This window comes from Sparus aurata, chromosome 21 (assembly GCF_900880675.1).
Source record: "Sparus aurata chromosome 21, fSpaAur1.1, whole genome shotgun sequence".
NCBI classification, from domain to species: Eukaryota; Metazoa; Chordata; class Actinopteri; order Spariformes; family Sparidae; genus Sparus; species Sparus aurata.
In genome coordinates this window covers 22,379,906-22,400,539 of record NC_044207.1, presented here as the reverse complement: position 1 = coordinate 22,400,539, position 20,634 = coordinate 22,379,906, and the positions used below count along the sequence as shown (strand labels likewise).

General features: G+C 44.8%; 1 protein-coding gene across 4 annotated transcripts; it reads right to left on the bottom strand.

The window, feature by feature from the left end:
• Positions 1-644: 644 nt before the first annotated feature.
• LOC115573278 (BTB/POZ domain-containing protein KCTD1) lies at positions 645-15,060 on the bottom strand. Of its 4 annotated transcripts, XM_030404002.1 has the most exons (7): positions 14,892-15,060; positions 14,323-14,400; positions 9,837-9,976; positions 7,409-7,587; positions 6,354-6,498; positions 4,178-4,483; positions 645-1,892 (listed from the first exon to the last, which is right to left on the bottom strand). In XM_030404002.1, the coding sequence occupies exons 3-7, from the start codon at positions 9,924-9,926 to the stop codon at positions 1,731-1,733; spliced, it is 882 nt and encodes a 293-aa protein (XP_030259862.1). In that variant the 5' UTR covers positions 9,927-9,976; positions 14,323-14,400; positions 14,892-15,060; the 3' UTR covers positions 645-1,730. The 4 variants fall into 4 exon arrangements, with proteins under 4 accessions (XP_030259862.1, XP_030259864.1, XP_030259863.1 ...); XM_030404004.1 differs by lacking the exon at positions 9,837-9,976 and having other exon boundaries at positions 14,892-15,059; XM_030404003.1 differs by lacking the exons at positions 9,837-9,976; positions 14,892-15,060 and having other exon boundaries at positions 14,323-14,702.
• Between the last annotated feature and the right edge of the window lie 5,574 nt (positions 15,061-20,634).

Genomic DNA, 20,634 nt, shown 5'->3' with positions numbered 1-20,634 from the left:
ATAATTGCTTTAATGTGCCCGCTCCGCGAATTCTGTGGAATTACAGACACCGATATTTTGATTTGATGATTGAGAGCAAAGCATCGCCGTGCACCACTCACAGTTGCACCTTCTAGCCTATGAGAATAACAGTCAGTCAAACGGGAATCTAGGGCAAAGAGGCCTGAAAGGGAGACATATAGCATAAACCGCAGATAGCCAAAGAAAGTGGAGATTCTGCCAAAAGGGATGAAGACAAGACGACAGGGCTCCATGTGGGATTTCACTTTGGATTTTGGCCCTGCAGGGATATGTGGAAGCACAACTGACAGGACTTGCGTGGAGAAGTCGGCTCTATTCAATATAACTAAGTAAAGAATGCCCCATGTAGTCACTGATGCACCAGCATAAATCCTCCAAGGTACAAAATTGCCTCGGTAAAGTTAGCTTTACCTCTTTCATTGTAGAGAGCTATAAAACGCTGCATAACGTAAAAAGCTTCTCATTGGAGCTAAATGCATCCAGGATGTTAGACTCGTCAGAGGTAGGGCTGATGCAGTAAATTCAAATTTAAGGAATTACCAACCGCTGCTTGAAATGTAACGCCGGGCAGACACGTGAAGCCGATCCCTGCAGCAGTGTAGAAACAGCGAACAGACACCATGACAACTTTAGGTGAGATTTATTTCACATTTCTTTTTTTTTGCTACATTCCTCTTTTTCTCAAATCTAGGGAGCGTAGGTGGGTCAGTCATCTTAGAAATACTTTATATCCAACTTCATATCAATATGTGCTACAAGTAAAAGTGATCTTGGAGTGGGTAGTACAATAAGCTTTAATCTGTTCAGTCATGTCTTCGGCAACAAGTTTGCTTTAAAAAGATTTGATGTAAAAAACACAAGCACATATACAATGAAAAGATTTACAGGTCATGACTCAGAGGAGTATTGTGGTCCAATTAAATAATTCCTAAAGTAGCACATGGGGGGCTAGTAGTTCATACTCCCCGATGAGGCGAATGGTGTGACAGAATACTTTACTAAATTATTTTCTTCACGGCGTATAGAATCATATTTGATGTTCAATTTCGATGATGCTAATGTCAACTATATTTTTTATGGCATAATCCAATAAAGTAACTTCCATTAAAGTAAAAAAAACAAACACTTCATTGATATCACAATATTCACCATCATGTTAATTGTGAAAAAAGATGCTCTTGAAGTGTTGATGACAACTGAGACATTCTGTACTGTAAGCAACATGTCAGTGACCTTTTTACAGCAAGGGATAAAAACAGACTTAGCCAATTTGCCAGTGAGACAACAAAATCAAGTCACTGGTGACAAGCTATGCGACATACTACATCAGCAATAAAAGCCTTTTTTTAAATTTATATGGGTATAATAGAAATCATATTCGACCTAATGTAGGCTCTAAGTTTTAAAACAAACTTTGTTTGGGGGTCCAGCGTATATAAATCCTTTTTAAATTGGCTTATGGGGGGTGGGGGCTAGACAATCACAAATGTCCTTGCAATCTCAAACTTATCAAATGTCTTGTATCTTCTTATGGCAAAAAAATCTCCTGCTGCACCACATTTTTTTATTCTCTAGATGGTTCTCAAGTTTAAGAAAACAAAAAACATCAACAAGGAAACGAAGAAAAACCAGAGTCCACAGAGCTCTGCAGCGTCGGGCGTTTAGGCTGCCACAGAAAAGTCTAGCACCTCCTGCTGCTCGGGAGGTTTCTAGTCCAGCTGCTCCTGCTTTATCCTGTTTGAATTGGACCCTCGCTGACTCGTCCTCCTCAGCTCCCTCCTCAGGACGTACTCGCTGAACTGGGACGAGTCCACGCCGCCGCCACAGGAGCCGGCAATCTCAAAGCCGCGCTGTTGGAGACGCTCTAGAACCTGTGAAGGGTGGGACGGGATAGGAAGGAGGAAGACGTCAGTGGAGGGCATCATTAGCGTCTTTTACTAGCACTCCAGTGACAGGCAGTGCTTTTTCATACATGCCCCATTAGTCACTCGTGGAGGTCTACCAGACCTTACTGTAACCTCTAACCTCCAACCTTTTGTCTCCTACTGCAAAGCTTGAAAAACACAGAACCATCCAGAACTCCTCTAGTTATGCTGTCGAGTTAGTGCTAAGTCTAGCATTAGAAACAGCTTTGGGAGTAAGCTGCAACATACGGCCTGTGACGGGAATTTGGATGAGACTTTCACAAGACTTTCAAAAAAAAAAAAAAGAAGAAGAAGAAAAACCAAGGGCCTCTCATTTTGCCTCATTTTCATTGTTTTCTGGTCTGTTTGTGTTTATGTACGTGCGCGCGCGTGTGTGTAGCTGCTCCTGATCTCGCAGCCTTGCAGACATCTACAGACGTGTCCGGGGGGCCTGTAGGATCACATTCCATCGAAGAGGCCCCAGGGAGCAGCGAGGCTTTCTCTCTGCCACTTGGCTCAGTGTGGACTGCTCAGCAACACCCCCTCTTCTCCCCGTGTCCCCCCCACCCCCACCCCCACCCTCCCCACCAGCCCCGAGGCCCAAGCCTCCGCCAAAACTACAAAGGTCCCCCTACTGCTGGCAGCTCTCTCTGCCCCCCCTCCTCCTTCCTTCTCTCAAAACCCCCGCCCTGCCTCCATTAGCCGCAGATACAGCATCCACCGCCGGCGTGCTTTAATAACCAAACAGGATTATGGGCCCTGCCTGGGGACAACCTGCCAGGGAGCATGCTCACTCTCTTGCTCGCTCTCCACGACTCACACACACTTCAGAGACGGAGGTTTGTTTGTGTGTATGTGTGTGTTTTTTTTTTGGGGGGGGGGGGGAGAGGGAGATGGAGATTTGACTTCCTCGGATGGAGGCGCAGTCCAAAATCATTGTGAGATCTTTTCAAATATGCCTCTCTCCTCCATCATTTAGCGATGCATATCTGAGTTCACCATCAATGAATTAGTGGAATGTCAATATATAATCAGGCAAATCCAATATTGCCAAATACACGCCGAGTATAAAAGATGAACTGAAGCCTTTTTTGTTTGTCTTACGAGCACGGTTTTGCCCCGAAACGCTTCTATGCCAGAGAAAGGATGATGTTAAATCCGTTTGTATTCGGCGTAAATGTAACGGCAGGTGTCAAGACTATACCTGCCCTTTAGTTTGATCCATTTTTGGATAATAAAAAACTTCAAGGCACAGTTTTGCCCCCGAGGAAATCACAACTTTCCCCAACACCTTTAAAGTGTTAATTAAAACAACAGTAAAGGGGTGTCTTTGATCGACAAAAATAACATGGCAAGACTACCCTCCTAACTTTTCATGAAGTTGGTGTTGAGCAGCCAGAACAGCACGCACAGCCTCAAAGAATCGTCTGTACTTCATCTGGAGTCTTGTGGATCCTCAGAACTATTTCTTAGATACGAAATGGTACGAAATTGTGTTCAACACGCTTGTTTCCTGCATGTTACAAACTAAAATATGACTTTATATCTTACTTTAAATTCAACATTGATCCAACAACACCTCTAAGACACTCAGGGAAAGCATCTAATCACTACTTAAGTGTTTTCCCCACAACCTGACTGGCCCACTTCCTGTTGCCGTCAGCCAGATTCCCCTCCGTTTGCACATACGAGTGACCCTCCGCCATGACTCAAAGTGTCAGCCATTCCTTCACTTAATGGGTTGAAATCCACCATTAACCCGTTTACTGTCCCTTTTGTGCAGGTTGGCACTAATGCCCACGATCAAAATGACTTATGGATTTAATTCTAAAGGTTTTTCATCCACACGGAGCTCAGAACGGAGGCGATTGGGTGAGATTGGGTGCCGACCGTATTACGAGTGTTGCAAAGAGATGCGTGATATTAAAGCTGACCATCCACCAGCCGAAGTAGAAATCATTATTCTGGTCGGATCACAGAAAAGTAAAGATAGTGGTAGACTTGCGTAATGATGGCTTGTTAAATTGATTCTTTGATGAACTCATCAAAGAGCTCATTTTTCTGCGAGGCTGTTCTTGTGATTCGATTAGATTAAAAAAGATTTTGCAGTCAGACATGAGTAAAATTCTAAAAGTATACAGTGTAACAGCAGATGAGGAGGAGCTGAATGAACAGATCATCACCACAGTCACTTCTCTAGGCATTCGACTGGATGGAAAAATAAAGATAAAGAATAAAGGTGTTCCCATTACCTGGACAGAGTTGAGGTGGCAGTAACCATTGAGTGGGAAGCGGATGACGTGCGTGGAGTCATGGTTCCAGCCGGCATTGACAGAGTTGCACATGACGTCACCAATCTCGGGAAACACGTCCTCAATCAAGGCCTTGTCGCCGCTGAGCGTGATCCTCTCGCCCAGGTCGGGCGCGACGCGCACCACCAAACACTCGCAGGGGCGTGACACCCGGCTCAGCTCCTGGTCCTGGCGCCAGCGCTCCAGCTCAGCAAGCATGGGCTGCAGCTGGAAGTACCGCGCCTCCTCGTACAGCAGACTGTAGTCCTGCAGGAGACGAGACAAAGAGCGTGATTAGAAGTAACAATGTTGTGTTGCTTGATAGGATAATTCTTTATGCAAGTTCTTTTTTTTTTAAATTACAGTTAAGTTTCATCATCAATCCCAACTGTGTTGTAAAGGTGCAATATGGGCATATCACAGCATATCGCAAGAATAATTGCTAAAGAGACAGCGGAGTAATGGCCTAAACTGAAAATGGCGTCACCTTCTTTGTGCTCATTGTTTTGGTAGCTAGGCTCGCTAGGTGTGAATGTTACTGCATGCGAGTACCTCTCTTGTCCTCACCACATTTGTTTTCAACATGGCAGCCTGGTAGGACATTTTCTCATAGCTAAACAATACATTAAAATATTGCTCTCGGTGAATATTGTTTCATATTTGATCACAACCAAGTAGAGTGCTGCAGGACTGGGTCCTAAAACACGGAAATAAGTTAGCATTTATGCGCTAAGGGTTCCCTCGTCTCAAAGCCAATGTGTTTTTTAATGAGTTTCCGGTTAACTGCCTGAAATAACGCCCGTGACTAACACACGCTTAAGAGATTTTCTTTTTTTAAACGTAAATTCAATGTTTCATGTAAATCTAGTGACATTTCTGACATTTGATCAAGCTCTAAGTGTTTCCAGGTTGTCAAAATGTATAAGTATAAAATGGCAACAGTGAAACAGTGGGTGACTCATGCTATGCAACGCTAAAATGATTATGATTAGCAAAAAACTTTCTAACATAATTTCATGTGGACCATTAATCTAATATGTAGAATAAGCATTTTAGATTGAAGGATTTTATGTATCGCAGAAATAGCCCATAATCTCTCATCTTTAGGTTTGTTTTTTTACTTAAAGTGCAGGAATTTCCTCAGGCAATCCAAAGCAAAAACATTATATATACATATATTGTAAAAAGATACTTCCTCCTAGCTTTTAAGGTAGACTGAACTGAATTCGGAGGAAGCTGGTAGCCTAAATGCCTCATACACAGTACATCCTGCTATACTGGAGAGCAAAATAACCAAAAACAGGATAAACTAATCAGTTTAAGGTCGTGTTTTTCTTTCCAAACCAACAGAGAAACAACAAATAAGTTCTGTTCTACATGAACGAGCAGTAAACCCCGGCCAAGTGGAGGAGATGTAGTGCGACGTGCAACACAGGGTTGCGTGGGGCAGAGGAGCAGATCCTTTACTCGCAGGACTGCAGGGCCTAAAATCACGCCACAATCAAGTTTTCTCATGCTCCTCGCAAAAATCGACTCAATGTGAACGTGGCCTCGGCTTGAACTTGAGCCTGTCTTTTGTCTTTGCTTATTTTAGCTGACATACTTTACACTGATTGAGTCACACTGTGGACAGTCCATCAGATAATGTGGTTATTTGTTTTCTCCCAGGGCAAGTTAAGTAATTACTGACTAAATGACACATAAGAGTACAAAAAAAAAAAAAAGAAAAAGAAGGAATACTAATGTGTCACATACAGTGAGACTCACCCTGGATGGACACTTGGCACATGATCACAGAGCGCTGGAGAAATCTAGCGCATGCAATGTGGTCGTGGCCTGCCAGAGCATTTATTTATTTGTCTCGATGCAAGCTTATTGTTCTGCTTACATATCTCAAAAGAATCTGTGGCCACGAACAGCTGGAGGCATACTCCTGATGAGTAAATGCATTATGATTGAGCTTTGTTTGCCCTCATATTTTGTCTCCGCGCATGGGAACCGTTTTCAGCGAATTCAAGGCGGACCATGTGACCGAAGGCGTTTCCACGGCCTTAGCATGCATTGTGTGTGCGCTAAGTTGTAGGACTGCTGACTGGCTGATGGGACTTTACAGTTTCTGGGATGGACATGCACTTACTTTGAAGTCGTCTGGGATGAGGAGCTTGGACGTCCTGAGGAAGTTGAGGATGTAGCGGAACATGTGTCCATCCCTGTCAATGAAGTAGTGCTGCTTCAGGCTGTCCAGGACTATAGGCTCTGTGCCATCAAAGAGACGACCAATTCTACCCACAGAGAGGGGAGGGGTGGTGGGTGAGGCGGAAAAGAGAGGGAGGGAGGAAGGCGGGGGTGGGGGGTGGGGGAGACAACATGTCAACATTAGGAATCTATCTTGATTCATGCACACAGTAGTTCACATTCAGTATTTTTAGATCATCTCGCGCCCTCGTTCCTCGTTCTGTGAGAGACAGGGGATGGAGAAGTGATACAGTGAGGTAACAGGGATGTGACTCGCTCATTTTCCCCAATGTTTTTCACACCTTCGCGCAAACACGCACGCATTACTGAAGCTCAGTGCACGCACCGGCGATGACGGGAAGAAAGGGAAAGATTAACAACAGAGGTGCTCTGAAAAGGTCAGCTGGTAGCTGGCTGCCCGAGGCTGGGTGCCCATCAACCTGGGGCCCGTGCTCGGAGCGACAGTGCGGCCTCCCAGCCTCCAGATGGCCCCATGCCCTTTGGCCCTTTTTGCTGCTGCTGTGACATCTGTCAGAATAACCAAGTTGCTTTTGTCTCTGCGCTGCATTCAGCACTTGGAGCTCCTGCAAATTGTTTACCCGCTTTAAAAAAAAAAAAAAAAAACTGTTTTGTGATACTACCTGATAAATCCCCCCCCCCCCCAAAAAACCTGACATTCAAGATTTATTTGATACAAGAGAAGACTTTCATACATCCTCCGCTTCTCTCCTCCAAGTGCATCCATGAGACATTTCTGTGATCTGAGGAGATGTGACATTTGACTGTTTAATGTCACAGGATGACATTCTGACGCTGATGAACGCGTCCGAACGCCCTATAAGACACCGAATCCACCACAGTCTCACAAACATTCACTCCTGGACAAAAGAAAACAGAAGTATCATCTCCATCAGACTCTTAAAAAAACATACAGATGGCATGGTAGAGCAGACTCACCGGGATTCTGGGAATTTTGTTAAGGTGGCCAGACTGCTGGTGTACATGTGTCCGCCCACGTCAATGTGCACGGGGGCATTGGACTTGGTGAGCTGTGCAGGTGTTGGGATGCCCTGGTTACTCAATGGAGACACTGGTGACCTTGTGATCATGGGCCTGGACATGCTGGAGCGATTATCCTGCAAAAGCAAGGCAAAAATATTACGAACAGGTGGAGTGTTCAAAGAGGAAAGCACACCAAGAAGAAAACAAAGAAGACGGACTATGATAATCAAGATTCTAAACATGTCAATCTTAATATTTCTGTATTATAACACACTCCACAATCAGCAGTGAGAGCAAAGATTGTTCTTCTCTGCCAGATAGAGCAGCCTGACCTTGACCTGAATGTTGCCACAATCCACAAGCATCCACTCCTGTGGGCCATAATCTCCAAAACCAAATTAATTTGGAGCATCAATCTCGGAGTCTTGGAAATGAGCAATAATGACTCTTTGATTTGAATACCGTAATAGGATTTGGAGAAATTGTCTCCTGTTAACCTACAAACACCATTAGCAGACAATTTTCCGCTGAGCTCCAAGAAGAAAATTAGTTTTTAGCCGCAAAAGTTTCAGACCCTGAGAGAGGCTGGCTGGTGGTGGTGGTGGTGGTGGTGGAGGGGGGGGGAGAGAACTAGTGTCTGCAACATCTCAATCAGATAAGAACACCCTCTGAAAAATGACGGAAACGGGTTCAAATTCAAGCGAAGAACGCGTGCGAAGTGCGTGCGCGGCGCTCAAATAACGCGACAATAGTGCGCACCACATTTAAGGACGGCAGGAAGACAATTCACACACACACACACACACACACACACACACAACAAAAACCTAAGTGTCTGTCACAAAAGTCGCAGCCGGAACCAGAAACAGAAAAAAAAAACAAATCTCTCACAATAAAAACAACACCCGGACTTTTATTATAATTTTTTTTTTTACGCGTTTTACCTGCGCCGGCATCACTGTGGTTGGAGACGAAGTCACCGAATGGTCATTCTGCTTGAGAGACGCTGCGGGGACCGGCTCTCCTCTGACTGCGAACATGAGTGAGGGCTCCCTGCACTCCGCCGCTCGCATCGGGAGCCGTTTGAGGGAAGCGTGCACGGACTCGTCCGCGGAACTGATTGGACGCGGTCGCTTCCTCGCTTTCTGGTGCGTTAAGTCCATGATGTCCGTCTCGTCCATTATTTTAGAGCGGCTTCTTCGGGCGGACGGGAGCAGGAGGAGGAGGAGGGACGCGGCCGGCCGTGTGCTCGTTTTCTGCGGGAGAGAGGGGCTCGAAGAGCTGCGGGGAGCGAACACCGGTGGGGAAGAGCGGCGCCGTGGCTGTCACACGGAGCAGCTTCCTCGCAATGGCTGGGAGAAGTCAAAGCCCCCGACAACATTAGCATTGTAGCGCCCGGGGCTCTTTTGGGCTGTCGCTGCTTCAGTGGCAGGTATGTGTGTCGCATTTTTCAGAATAAAGCTAATCTCGGGTCTGAGGAGGACAAAAAAAATAAATAAAAAATCTCTCCTCCTGGTTATGAGAGTCGGGTCAGCGCACACATCTGGACCTGTCACAGCTGGCCTTTGCCCTTTTTTTGGAGCAGTGTTTCTGCGCGCCCTCCTCCTGATCTTCTGCAGCGGATTCTTTTTTTTTTTTTTTGGGGTGATCAGAGAATCAAACTCCTTTCCTTCTTCATCACCACAAAAGTTGTGTAAAGAAAACCCACTCAGCCACCTGGACTAAAAAAAATGGCCCTTTAACACCCTCCACCCACTAAACACACACACACACACACATCACTTACAAGCACCTTTGCAAATCACACACACACACACACACACACACACACACACACACACACACACACACACACACACACAAAGCAACCAGTGGTCACCCAGGTGTGGTTCTGAAGTGCATAAACACTCTTTTTCATCATTTGCACTAATTTTTATTATTATTATTTTTTTTTTACATAAGAAATCCAGCTCATGCACCACATCACCCGAAACGACACTTGTGACACCCTTTTCATCGGTTTTCTCTGTGGTTACGTCCCTGACAGATATCAGAGTTCGGTGCATGATGCAAACACCACCTCCAATGACCACCTCGGCAACTGCAGAACCAAACTGCTAATGACTTCACGGGGTATAAAAAAAAAAAAACAACCCACACCACAACATTGTCCAATTGCAGTTAAAAGTACTGCCACAGCACTCTCCTGGGCTGTTTTTTTTCCCTCCCCTCCTTCATAGAAAATGCAGGGAATCCACAAATTTTAATAACATTCAGATTAAAATTAATTAGTTCAACCACTGGCCTTAAAACATCCACATTCCTGCTTCTCATTGGCAGTGTGAGTTTCACACCTAGATACCCAATTAGCAATTAAGCTTGCCTTTGAGTGTAGGCCTCCAATGCGGTGTGTGATCCTGGTCTGATTTGCATGCCGCTTGTGCACGCGCTGATAAGCACAGGCAGCAGCCATACATAGTTTTAAAATTCAACTCCAGAATCCCTCGCAGAAGGCAAAGGGGCCTGCAGGGCAAAAGAGAGAGAAATCACATGGCTGCTCTTCAAAAGGGGACCTGTGTAAGGCAGCCGGCAAAGTGCGTGGGATCACACTCAGAATGCAGGTAATTTGTTCCCTGACTAATTTGTGGAGATGGTGGTGTGTGTGTGCGTGTGTGTGTGTGTGTGAGAGAGAGAGAGTGCGAGAGCGACTGTGTGCCTGTGGAGAGTAAGTTCTGAAAACAGCTTGGTGGAATTGGATTTCCTCAAAGCCTTGTCATCGCAAAGGTGGATTGAGTGTAAAATCTGTAAGGCATTATGGAAAATTGCAGGGGGAGAGAGAAGAGAGAGTGAAAGAGAACGGGTGGTTGGGTGGGTGGGAGGTGGAAGAGGGTAGCGGGCGATGGGAATGAGCTCTTATATCACGAAATCACTCCCGTCTTGTCGGAAAGGAAAGACACGTGCGTGCGTGTGGGGCGACCTCCGCGCCCCACTTCGGTGTTCCTATCTCAAGGGCGGTTTTCACGAAGGTCACCCCGTCCTCGGAGTCCATCCGATCCGACGGGGGGGGAGGGACCGATCAGCCAGATGTGCACGCCAGCGCTGCTTTTCCTACCTGTTGCCATTTTTTGAAACATTCTTTGGCACGGCGCTCCCCAAAGTCTCCCATGCGACCGTGTTTGTGTTCCCAAAGTTTCCAGCCCTTTGTGAAACAAGTCGAAACGTATGTGTTTAGGGAACACGCTCTGCTTGTGTAATTTTGTTGCACCACAGTATGCACAAACAAATCCAAACCAGGCACGGTGCATCAAAGCCCCGAGTACTTTGGCTGCTCCAGTTACTCCTGTTGTTTTTCCATCACTGGTCTGAAGCCTTTCAAGCCTCTTCATGCAAAAACCATCATCTCCTTTACATCTCAATGAACAAACAACGCAGCTCTCGTTTACATCTCGAGTGAGCCAGCGCGGGGCTACCACCCCGCAAAATACTCCGGAAAACTTAAGAAAGCAAGCACCTGTCTGCCGTCGCTGTAATCAAAAGGGCCTGGTGGGATCAACAAAACCGGCTTTCAATTTTCCATCCCACAATGCCGCTCTTCAGTGTTTCGACATATCGCACAAGACACAATTAGCATTTCAGATCAGAGCATTAACATTCGGTTGGAGGCAGGCAGACTGGTATTTACATAATCTGGATGGGTTGTCTGTGCTTCGTTGCCCGCGGCCATTTGTTTCAAATGTCCACACACAGAGACGACTACAGACTTTGGGTTAACTTCAGTCACCGCTGACTGTAAAGGAGGAAAATTAACAGGTAGCAAGAGGGGCCGGGGGGAAATATCGTTGTCTGGTCATTGGAGTTTAGATAATGGACGTCGTGAGGTAACTTCTCGCAACACCTCATCCAGAGCGGGGTGCTGATGTTTTAAACATTTTGAAAAAACTTCAGGCATGGTCACAAAGATAGGGTTCACTCACACCCGGGGGCGCTGCGGACCGCTTTTTTGAAATGACAAATTCGGTCCCCGTCGCTTTTAGAAAAGCGTAATTAGTTCGAATAAGTTGCACAAAGGAAATGTCAACTAACAAATGAGATTAGTGAATTTTGCATTCGCCGTCATCCACTGGTCTCCCTGCTGTACTTATCTGCTCTGACCTCACACAATCTCCTCATCACGTCGGCTGAAATTGCGCGCGTTCAAAGGCGCACCGTGTCGTCTTTGAGGAAGACATTTTAAATCAGAAGAGAAAGCTTTTCACGGGCTGATTTTGCTTTTATGCCTAAACAAACAAACTCTAATTTGTTTCCTTGACTGAATAAACAAACCGACCTTAAGAAAGGACAACACAGTTTCATGCTGTTTGACTTTGTTTATGTGTGGCGGACCCTGCCACCTTTCTAGCTTCAAACAGTGTCCCGGGGACCTAATTCCCCTCCGAGAACAGCTTGTTTATTCAGATTTGGAAAAAATAAATATTTCTGAGTTTGTATTAACTTCTTACTTGTCATTCTTAGTATGTTTATAGTGTTTTTTATAATATAGCTGTCCTTTAGCTGCTGTGGCAAGAAATTTCCCTGTTTGCGGGACAATAAGGGAATTCTGATTCTGATTTATAAAATTCTGAGTTTGAATCTCTTATCCGAAACTATGCAGTGCCCCTCTAAAGATCTTCTCTTCTCCTTTAGTACTGTAAACTGTGACGAACTCTAAACAGCCTTGAGTATTGTACTGGGTTAAACTTGTATATGTATATTTTTATATGAATTAGTAGCCATGAATTTATTTACAATAAAACACAACTTCTGACACATTGACTGTGCCCATGTCAAGTTGTCTTTGATATTATCCAAAGTCCTCCCACTGTCTACACAAAGTGACGTCCTTGGTCGTAAATCTTCTCCCTCCTCTCTTTCACGACAAGTCCTGATTTGTGGCGATATCAGTGTTTGGTTTGCGTTTGGCTGATGAGCACTGATGTGTTTATCACCGTCGGTGGTTTGGCTCATGTCGGAGAGAGCATTTGTCTTAGCGGCAGCAGAAGCAGATTCAAAGTTTGTGCTGACAAATACAGGAAGTGTAAAGAAAATGCTCTTGTCCAAAAGGATGAAGAGGTTGCCCGGCAGAGAAAAAGTTACCAGAGCGCAGAGACCTTGCTGGCCCTGCTCCTGAGCTGAGAGAAATGTGATTTTCTGGATGAACTACTTTTTAACCTCTGGAATCGTGGCTATCCGATCTGTGTTTGTGATTCCACAGAATCCAACAACTTCCTACAACTTGAGCCCCTCAGTTGACAATGACCAAAAAGGCAACCTGACCCGACACCAAGCCTCAGATGTTACAACCGAGACGGTTACGTATCACAGCAGAAACTCGGAATGAATCCGTCGCTTTTTATGACAAAATAGGGCTTACTTGTCTACGTGAACGCAACTCTGTGTGGAGTTACTGTGGCAGCACAGCAGCATGACATCACAGATAAGAAAGTGTGATCTGTGCTTGTTGGCTGCAGGCTGTCGGAGGAGGCCACGGTGCTGTGTTCACTGGCACAAACCAAAACTCTCTCAGAGCACAGGAGAGGTGAAACGTAACAGCTTTTTCTCTCCAAGAAGTTCAGATTCAGCAGGTAACGCAGCTGGAAGTTGCGGCCGGTGACTCGGTCTGACATGTGAAACCTGGACTTAACTGACTCCTCTTTTCAAAATAAACGTCTCTCATCGGATGAGACTCTGTTTCAGTGTAATTTGACTGGGAAACAGATGCTGCACACACACACACACACATACACACTTGGAAGACATATGGTGTTGTTAATACAGCGCCATCAAGTGATCATTCCCGACAACCCGACATCTCAATCTCCTGTTTGTTCATGCGCCCTCTGAAAAAACTGATGAGAGCTCTCCAGCCCAGGTGACCTGATCACTGCCACGCAGTACTAGTAATGTTACATGTAATAAGTGTAGTTAACGTCTCCTCCCCCCTGCGGCGCACTGAGAAATACCCAAGTAACAAAATACTCTGTCTTATTTTTTGGTGTTCAGAATGTTAAAGACAAACTTTGTCCGCATTAGGGGGATTTCAATCACACAATTCAGGGTCCTGGCGGCGAAGTAAGTCCAGATTGTTATTTAGGAAACTATATCTGCGGGAATCGCATCCGGACGTTGGAGTTGATTACGCACGGCGCGGTCAGAGAGCACCGAGAGCAGAGGACAAACATTCGCCCCTCTCCTCGTCCTTCCTTTACATAAAATATGATTCTCTTCACACGACCGAGCCTTCGGTTTGAGGATAATTCACATATTCGCCATTGACGTGTGTGAAAAGGTACATCCTGTCTTACCAGAATACGAGAAAAAAAAAGGAAAAACGCCTGCGGCAAAATTACTCCACAATGGCGTCTTTCATTAGAGGATCTGGGGCAGCCAGGAAATAGGAACCGTTTTCGCGACAAAACTGGCTGTAAAAGAAAAAATGAGAAATGAATCTTTTCGCGGACACGGCAAAACGCGTGTTTGAGTAAGTTACGAGCAAGTTACAGAGCAACAGCGGCGACACGGGCACGGCGATGTTGTTTCGGAGCTGAAACGCGCCCAGGAGCGAATTCACACGGTGGACAAGTAAGAGTGTTTGCTCGACAAGATCGCAGCCTAATCCGCAGTTCGCTTACACCAGATGTGCCGGAGCCTCGCATATCGCAGCGAGGCGCTTAAAATTTGTGCTGTAACTGTGGAACAATAGCCAGGAAGTGGTTAAATATAAGAACTGTACCGCTCGAATCGCTTGGCACATGCGTAAAAGCTGCTGCGCCTCAATGTCCCAGTCCATCCAGCCACGGAAATAATAGCAAACCAAATAAATCTCCGCTTACCTGAAACATAGAGCGGCACAAAAGTATCTTTTTGTGCACCTTTTCCCCTCCGATTTGGCCCACGATCTGCTTCTCTTCCTACACCAGTGAGAAATGCAATAGCTTGGCTAAGGTAGACAGAACAAAATACAGAGAATACTTGCTCCAGGGCTCCGAAACCCCTCAAGGCAAAGATCAGGATACAATTAGCTCATGTCTCTGCCCCAGTCTAAACCAATCTGCAGAATAAAAAAAACACTCCCGAGCAAAAAAGGAAGCGATCACAGCGGCAGCGCCTCAGTCTTTGTTGAGTTTATGTTTTTATAAAATCAAATAAAGAAATCTCGTCTTTCTTTCTTTTTTTTTCTGCATTTACAACACCCTCACTCCTCCTGCCTCCAACTTGCCTATTGCCTCCCTCTCGCAGAGAAGCTGATTTTAATCGTTATGATTAGTTTTGATGTAACGTTCCCTCGGGCCATTGCTACAAATGGATGGAGTGTTTCTTTGCCAGGGAGGAAAAGCAGCAGATGATGATAATTATATAGATTGTTGGTGGAGTCCTTTGATTTTTTTTCTCTTCCTACTACCTCTCAAAACATCTAACCCATCTCAGTCTGCTGCTGCTTCTTCTCCTCCACGTACACGCCACGCACGGTGCGTGTACGCCAGGCAACTTGTTGATTAGCCTGGAATCAACTTATTAAATTAATGGAATGTGGTTAATGAAATTCTGACTCTGTAGTCTCTCCCTTTTTTTTCTTTCTAATCTCCCCAGTCCCTTTCCTCCCTTTGGACAACCTCCAAATGACGTAGTTGTATAAATAAGCACTTGCAGCTTGCCTTGCCCCAATCAAGTCTGAATCAGTGCCTGAGGGTGATGTGCGAGCTCATTTCAAATGTTCAACCATGCATGATTTCAGGGAGATTGAGGCACTTCTGAGGCTTTTTAGATTTACTCGGGGGTTGCAGTGAGCGAAGGAGTCACATGTCTTAAAGTCTCTCCCTTTTGTCAAATCTCCTCCACGTGAGCGCGCATAATTAGTCCGTCTCAGTCAGGAGTGCTATTTTGCGCACATCTGGACATAGAATTGGCACAGTTCTGTCTTTTACATTCTCAACAGTTTCTCCTCACGCCATACACAGTGGAGGCGAGGCTGAAATTGCCCGCTCTTGCGCCCCCTACTGTCGAGAGGGACAACTTTCCTGACAGCAGCTATGACAGCAAATCAGTTCTGCCATGCTGCTGTAGCATTAACCGACTTTAAAAAGCACGGAGACAAATATTTGTGCTCGGGCCGTGAGTGTAGACCGTGCCCGAGTTTGTGCCTCGTGGAGTGCGATTGCCACGTCAAGGGGGGACTGGCGAGCGATGGATGGGAGCGTGCAAACAAAAGCATTTTCCAGCTCTCTTCATCAAATGAGTTCCCCTCTCAGATCATCTTTAGGAGATGATGAACAGAACTGCTTTTGAGGAAAGGCCAGCTCTCCCTTCCCCGTCCGCTCTGATCCGGTCCGATCCGATCCAGGGACCATTAAACTTTCCACTTTTTGACCAGCATGTCCCACAGGAAAAACAAACACAGGATTAAAGTGTTACGATGAAGTTATTTGCCCCCAGAGGTTACTGGCTGGCGCGTAACTCTGATACTGAACTATCATCCCACACAAACACACACACATACACACACACACACACATTTTATATGCCATTAGTCTGACAAACTATAGTGAACAAAGAACACCCCGGGCCTTAAAATCCCATACGTTATCCATTTTCCACACAAATGGAGCCCATTCATAATGGGATCCTCTCACTTCAGCGTTCGAAATATGCATCAGATGTTGGTGAAACTAACCGGTGCAGACCTTTCGAGTACATGTGGCGTTTGATACCAGAAAACAAAGCCCTTGTTCTGGTGCCGCTGCAGAGTATTTTCCTTGGATCTATGTGCTACGGCAGCAACAGCAGGCGAGCACAGGCCGGCTTGCACTGTATTTCGGTGGACAAATTATCCAGATTGGTTGCAGATGTGAGTTTGCCCCAAACACAAACTGCAGAGCCTGGATGACATCATATAGTTATAAATGCATACAAGGGGAGGGAGGAGAGAGGAATCCTGGAAAACTCATTCTGCCCGCCGGAGTTTTGAGAAACTGACACACAAATGCATCAGTCTTTTCTGTCACAACATAAACACTTAAAGCAAAACTACGTAACAAATTCTCCCTCTTACAAAAGTTAAATTCAGCCAATAAACGATAAAATGCATAGATTTTCAGTTTACTCCACTCAGGGGTTTTAGGCTACAACCTAACTTGGTCTGGTATAACCATTAGCTAAAAGTGGCTAATATTAGCAAACATTAAAAAGATACTGAAGAGTAAGAGTCATCACTAAGTCTGTTTTTTAGATTCTTCTTTACTTGTTGCTACTGTAAGACAGCATTTTATCATTTAGCATCGCATATCACGTGGGGCTCCGTTTAGCAAAACTAACGTCATTTCAATTTAAAACTCAAATTTGACAACATTCACACTCTGAAAGAAATGCTCTGTTTCATCATGATTAATTTAATTCGAGAGGCTAGACTTTCTGGCATTGACGTGTTTCCAGATCTCAGGACAAAGAAACTGCTTTCCTCACAGCACTGCCCACATAACACTTTAATAGCCATCTATTGATAAATGGTGAATTTATAGCCTGGTTCAGTGGGATGGTGCACACTGGTGTCGCCGTTTGGACTTTGTTTCAACTGTAGATTATTATTGCAGTACACAACTATACAACAAGAAATTAATTGTTTTTTTTTTTATTTTTACTGTATCAGTGCTTTGTAGAAAAAAAACAACTCCTGGATTTATCCCTTTATCAGAATCTTCACCAAAAGTTAAAGAGGTTGATTCTGGGCCGAGACCCATCCTCCATCCAAGTTTCATGGGAATCCTGTCAGTAGTTTTTCTGTAATCGTGGTCACAAACCAACAAACAAACAAATGGTCGTGGTTTAAAACATGACGTCCCTGTTTGAGGTTACAACACAACAACAAACAAACACAAGTAAGCTCAGACAAGACACATAAATTACAAAGCAACTTCAAAAACAAACAAACGCAAGGACAGATATAAGAAGCAGGATGACAGAAACACTATTATATTTATTTATTCGGTTTATTTCTCTGGGACAGTGATTATTACAGCTCCTGTTGGTAAGATAGTTGATTTTTGATTCTCTTTTCCAACTCTTCCTTTTCACTGCTGACTCTTTCAGATGGCGCCAACCTGACCTTCAATACCAAAGTGTGAATATTACTGTCCTACTAACAGCAGCTTTAATAAACATCATATGCCAGAATTATCCAAGAGGCTATTTTTCACCTGTCGTCCCTGGCCAGGTGTGACGCTGGCAAACTAAAGTTCACCCTTAAATCAAGAAACAAGTTTAAAACAACAATCATGACGTGCAATATTTCAGTAACAGCAATAGCAGCAACACAGATAGTAAAAACAAAGCAAAAACCACCCAGAACGACACTCAGTAGAGCATACCAACAGTCCCCTTTAATTCAATCAAGCCTAATTCAATATCAAACTTAATAGACCTTTACATTTTTAAACCTCAAACATCTGTTTAACCATAAATAGAACTCACTAGCTCTGTAACAGCCAACCACTAGGGCAGCAAAACATTGCAGGTGATCTCCATTGTGTTGTGGAAGAAAAACAGGTTAATTAAAACAGAACCAAGTTAGACTACAGACACCATCATGCTCATCTACACTTTAATGGTAACTGCGAATTCTGTCATCTATTTGTTGATCCAGATTCATCCGATATCAAATCGCACCCCCTTTTCTTAATCTAGATCCATGCATTACTCTTGACATACCTGTCACCTTGCAATGTGAAAGAAAGTGTGAAAAAAATTCCTGGATTCATCCCTTTTTCAGAATCTGCACTAAAAATTAACAGGGTCTATTCTGGGCCCAGACCCATTCTCCATCCAAGTTTCATGAACATCCATGTGGTAGTTTTTATGTAATCGTGGTCACAAACCAACTTTGGTGAAGGGGAACAACACAACAACAAACAAACGCAAGCAAGCACAGACAAAGCAACATAAATTACAAAGCAACTTCAAGAACAAACAGAAGCAAGGACAGATATGAGCAGCCGGACAACAAAAACGCCAAATTGGCAGCAAACATGTTGCACCTTGACATTACACATGTACAAAATGATGAAGCCATCCAAACTAATTTTGACAGATTTGATGGTTTATAAGCCCGGCGCTTCACCGTCTAGAAAAGGACCTGTAAGCAACGAGTTCCCTGATGTGACCTGGTGTAACGTTCCATTCATAGGTCGCTCTAATTGAAAAGGCAGATTGGCTGAAAGCCGATTTTCTCATTTTCCTCTAAATTATTGCACCATGTGATCGACTTACTGATTGACGTTGGCCTTTGTGGCCCGGGTGAAGCGTGGACTAAGAGAGATGTTGGTTTCGCCTGAGACCATGTTAATAACTGCTTCTGTACTCGCCCCACCCCTCTAATGGCCCGTGGTTATGTAAGGGAGTGGGATGGATAAGGGAAAGTGCTGAAGCCGCTCCAGAGCCTGAGTCAATCTGCCCTGCAGGGTTGCACAGTTTTAGGCCAGAGCTGTTCATCAAATATTATCTTTGGCACAATGAAATTTAGCTCTGCAGAAATGAGTCTTTGCTGCAGTGTCGTCCAAGTCTTACATTCAGGTACAGCTCTGGGAGGTTAGACAGTCGTAATTATATGACAGGGGAGCTTCTTTGTTCAGTAGCAACCAGTGAAGACAACCAAACAAGCCTTTGTGCTGCAGTTGTGTCTTTGTTTACAATTTGCTACTGTAACCTCCAGTATGCAAATGCTAGGCGGTTTTGCATGTACATGTTTCTGCCTCTCTGTTGAGATGAGGTCATGACAGCTCACAAGCACGCATCACCTACCTGACGCACTCGTGAAATTTGACAAAAGAGATCATAATTCAAGATTTTACATTGAAAAGTTCATTGGGTTAAAGAAAAGATGAGGGTCCCCGTTGTTCGGGGTCACTTGAAGTGTCCAGGACGTCAGCTCCCCTGTTACCCCCAAAAATCTGCCCCATCCCACCCACAGTGGACAGAAGAGTCAGTGACACTGCGATGAGGGGAAGAGAGACAAGAGGAGGGGGCTGCTTGGGTAATGCTGGGAGGCTCTAATAAAATGTAATCCTATTATATGGTTCCCACTAGAGGGCAACAATAATAAAGGTTTCCCTAATAACACGAGCAGACCAAACCCAAATGGAAAACAGCTCCTCCGGTCAAGTCCCACACTTGTACATATATCCTCTCATTAACCCAATTGCTGTTGGGCCACATTACAACGACAGGCCTCCGAGATTTAAGCCGCGATGGCGAGGCAAGAGTTAAGTCAAACAAATGTGTTTCATCAAACTGCAGTTTGGGCTGCTCTGCATAAAGGAATTGAAGAGGGGAGGAGGAGGAGGAGTGAGGGAATGTGTGCGGGTGGGAAGTTGGAAGCAGAGCCCCGAGGAAACCAATCAGAACTTCTCCACCCTCCCTTCCTGTGTCAAAGCCACCGGGGTCTCAGGTGTGTGTTACATGAGCTAATACCTCCCAAACTTGATTGTTTGTGTGAGAGTAATCAGAGTTTTGTAAATTACCATTTTGGAAATGATAGTCCTATCATTGGTGCATCACAGTATAGTAGTATTCCAAATGATTATGAAGTGTAATTCTTCCTCGTGGGCCAATTGGAATGAAACATTTTCTCAAAGTTACAAAAAAAAAGCTGGAATTTTTATCAGATCTTTTTACAAACAAACTCTCCGAACGGGAAACGGCGGAGGTGACTTTCTTCGACGACTTGCATACGAGAAATGGCAATCTCTCTGGTGGAAGAAGACGTAAACACAAACTCTCATATTCATATGATCCGATAATGTAATGAATGAGTTATTCTGCTTCCCAGCTATCTCACACAAATGCAGTAAAATATTTATCATAAGTGACAAGGTGAGTGAGAATATCAATCATATTCTCAAGACAGCTTGAGTTATTAAGTGAGCCAATGTAACAGTATTACAAAAACCCTGAACAACAAAGTTATTTATCTCTCTCTCTCTCGTGTGTGTGTGTGTGTGTGTGTGTGCGCGCGCGTGCACGTGGAGCTGTGCGCGCGTGTCTGTGTTTATGTGTCTGACAGCATCAGACGGAGAGAGAGTGTGTCGCATGCCTTCCTGTTCCTGTACCACCCTCCAACCCCAGAGCCGCAGACTCAAGGCAGTTTCCAGAATCAA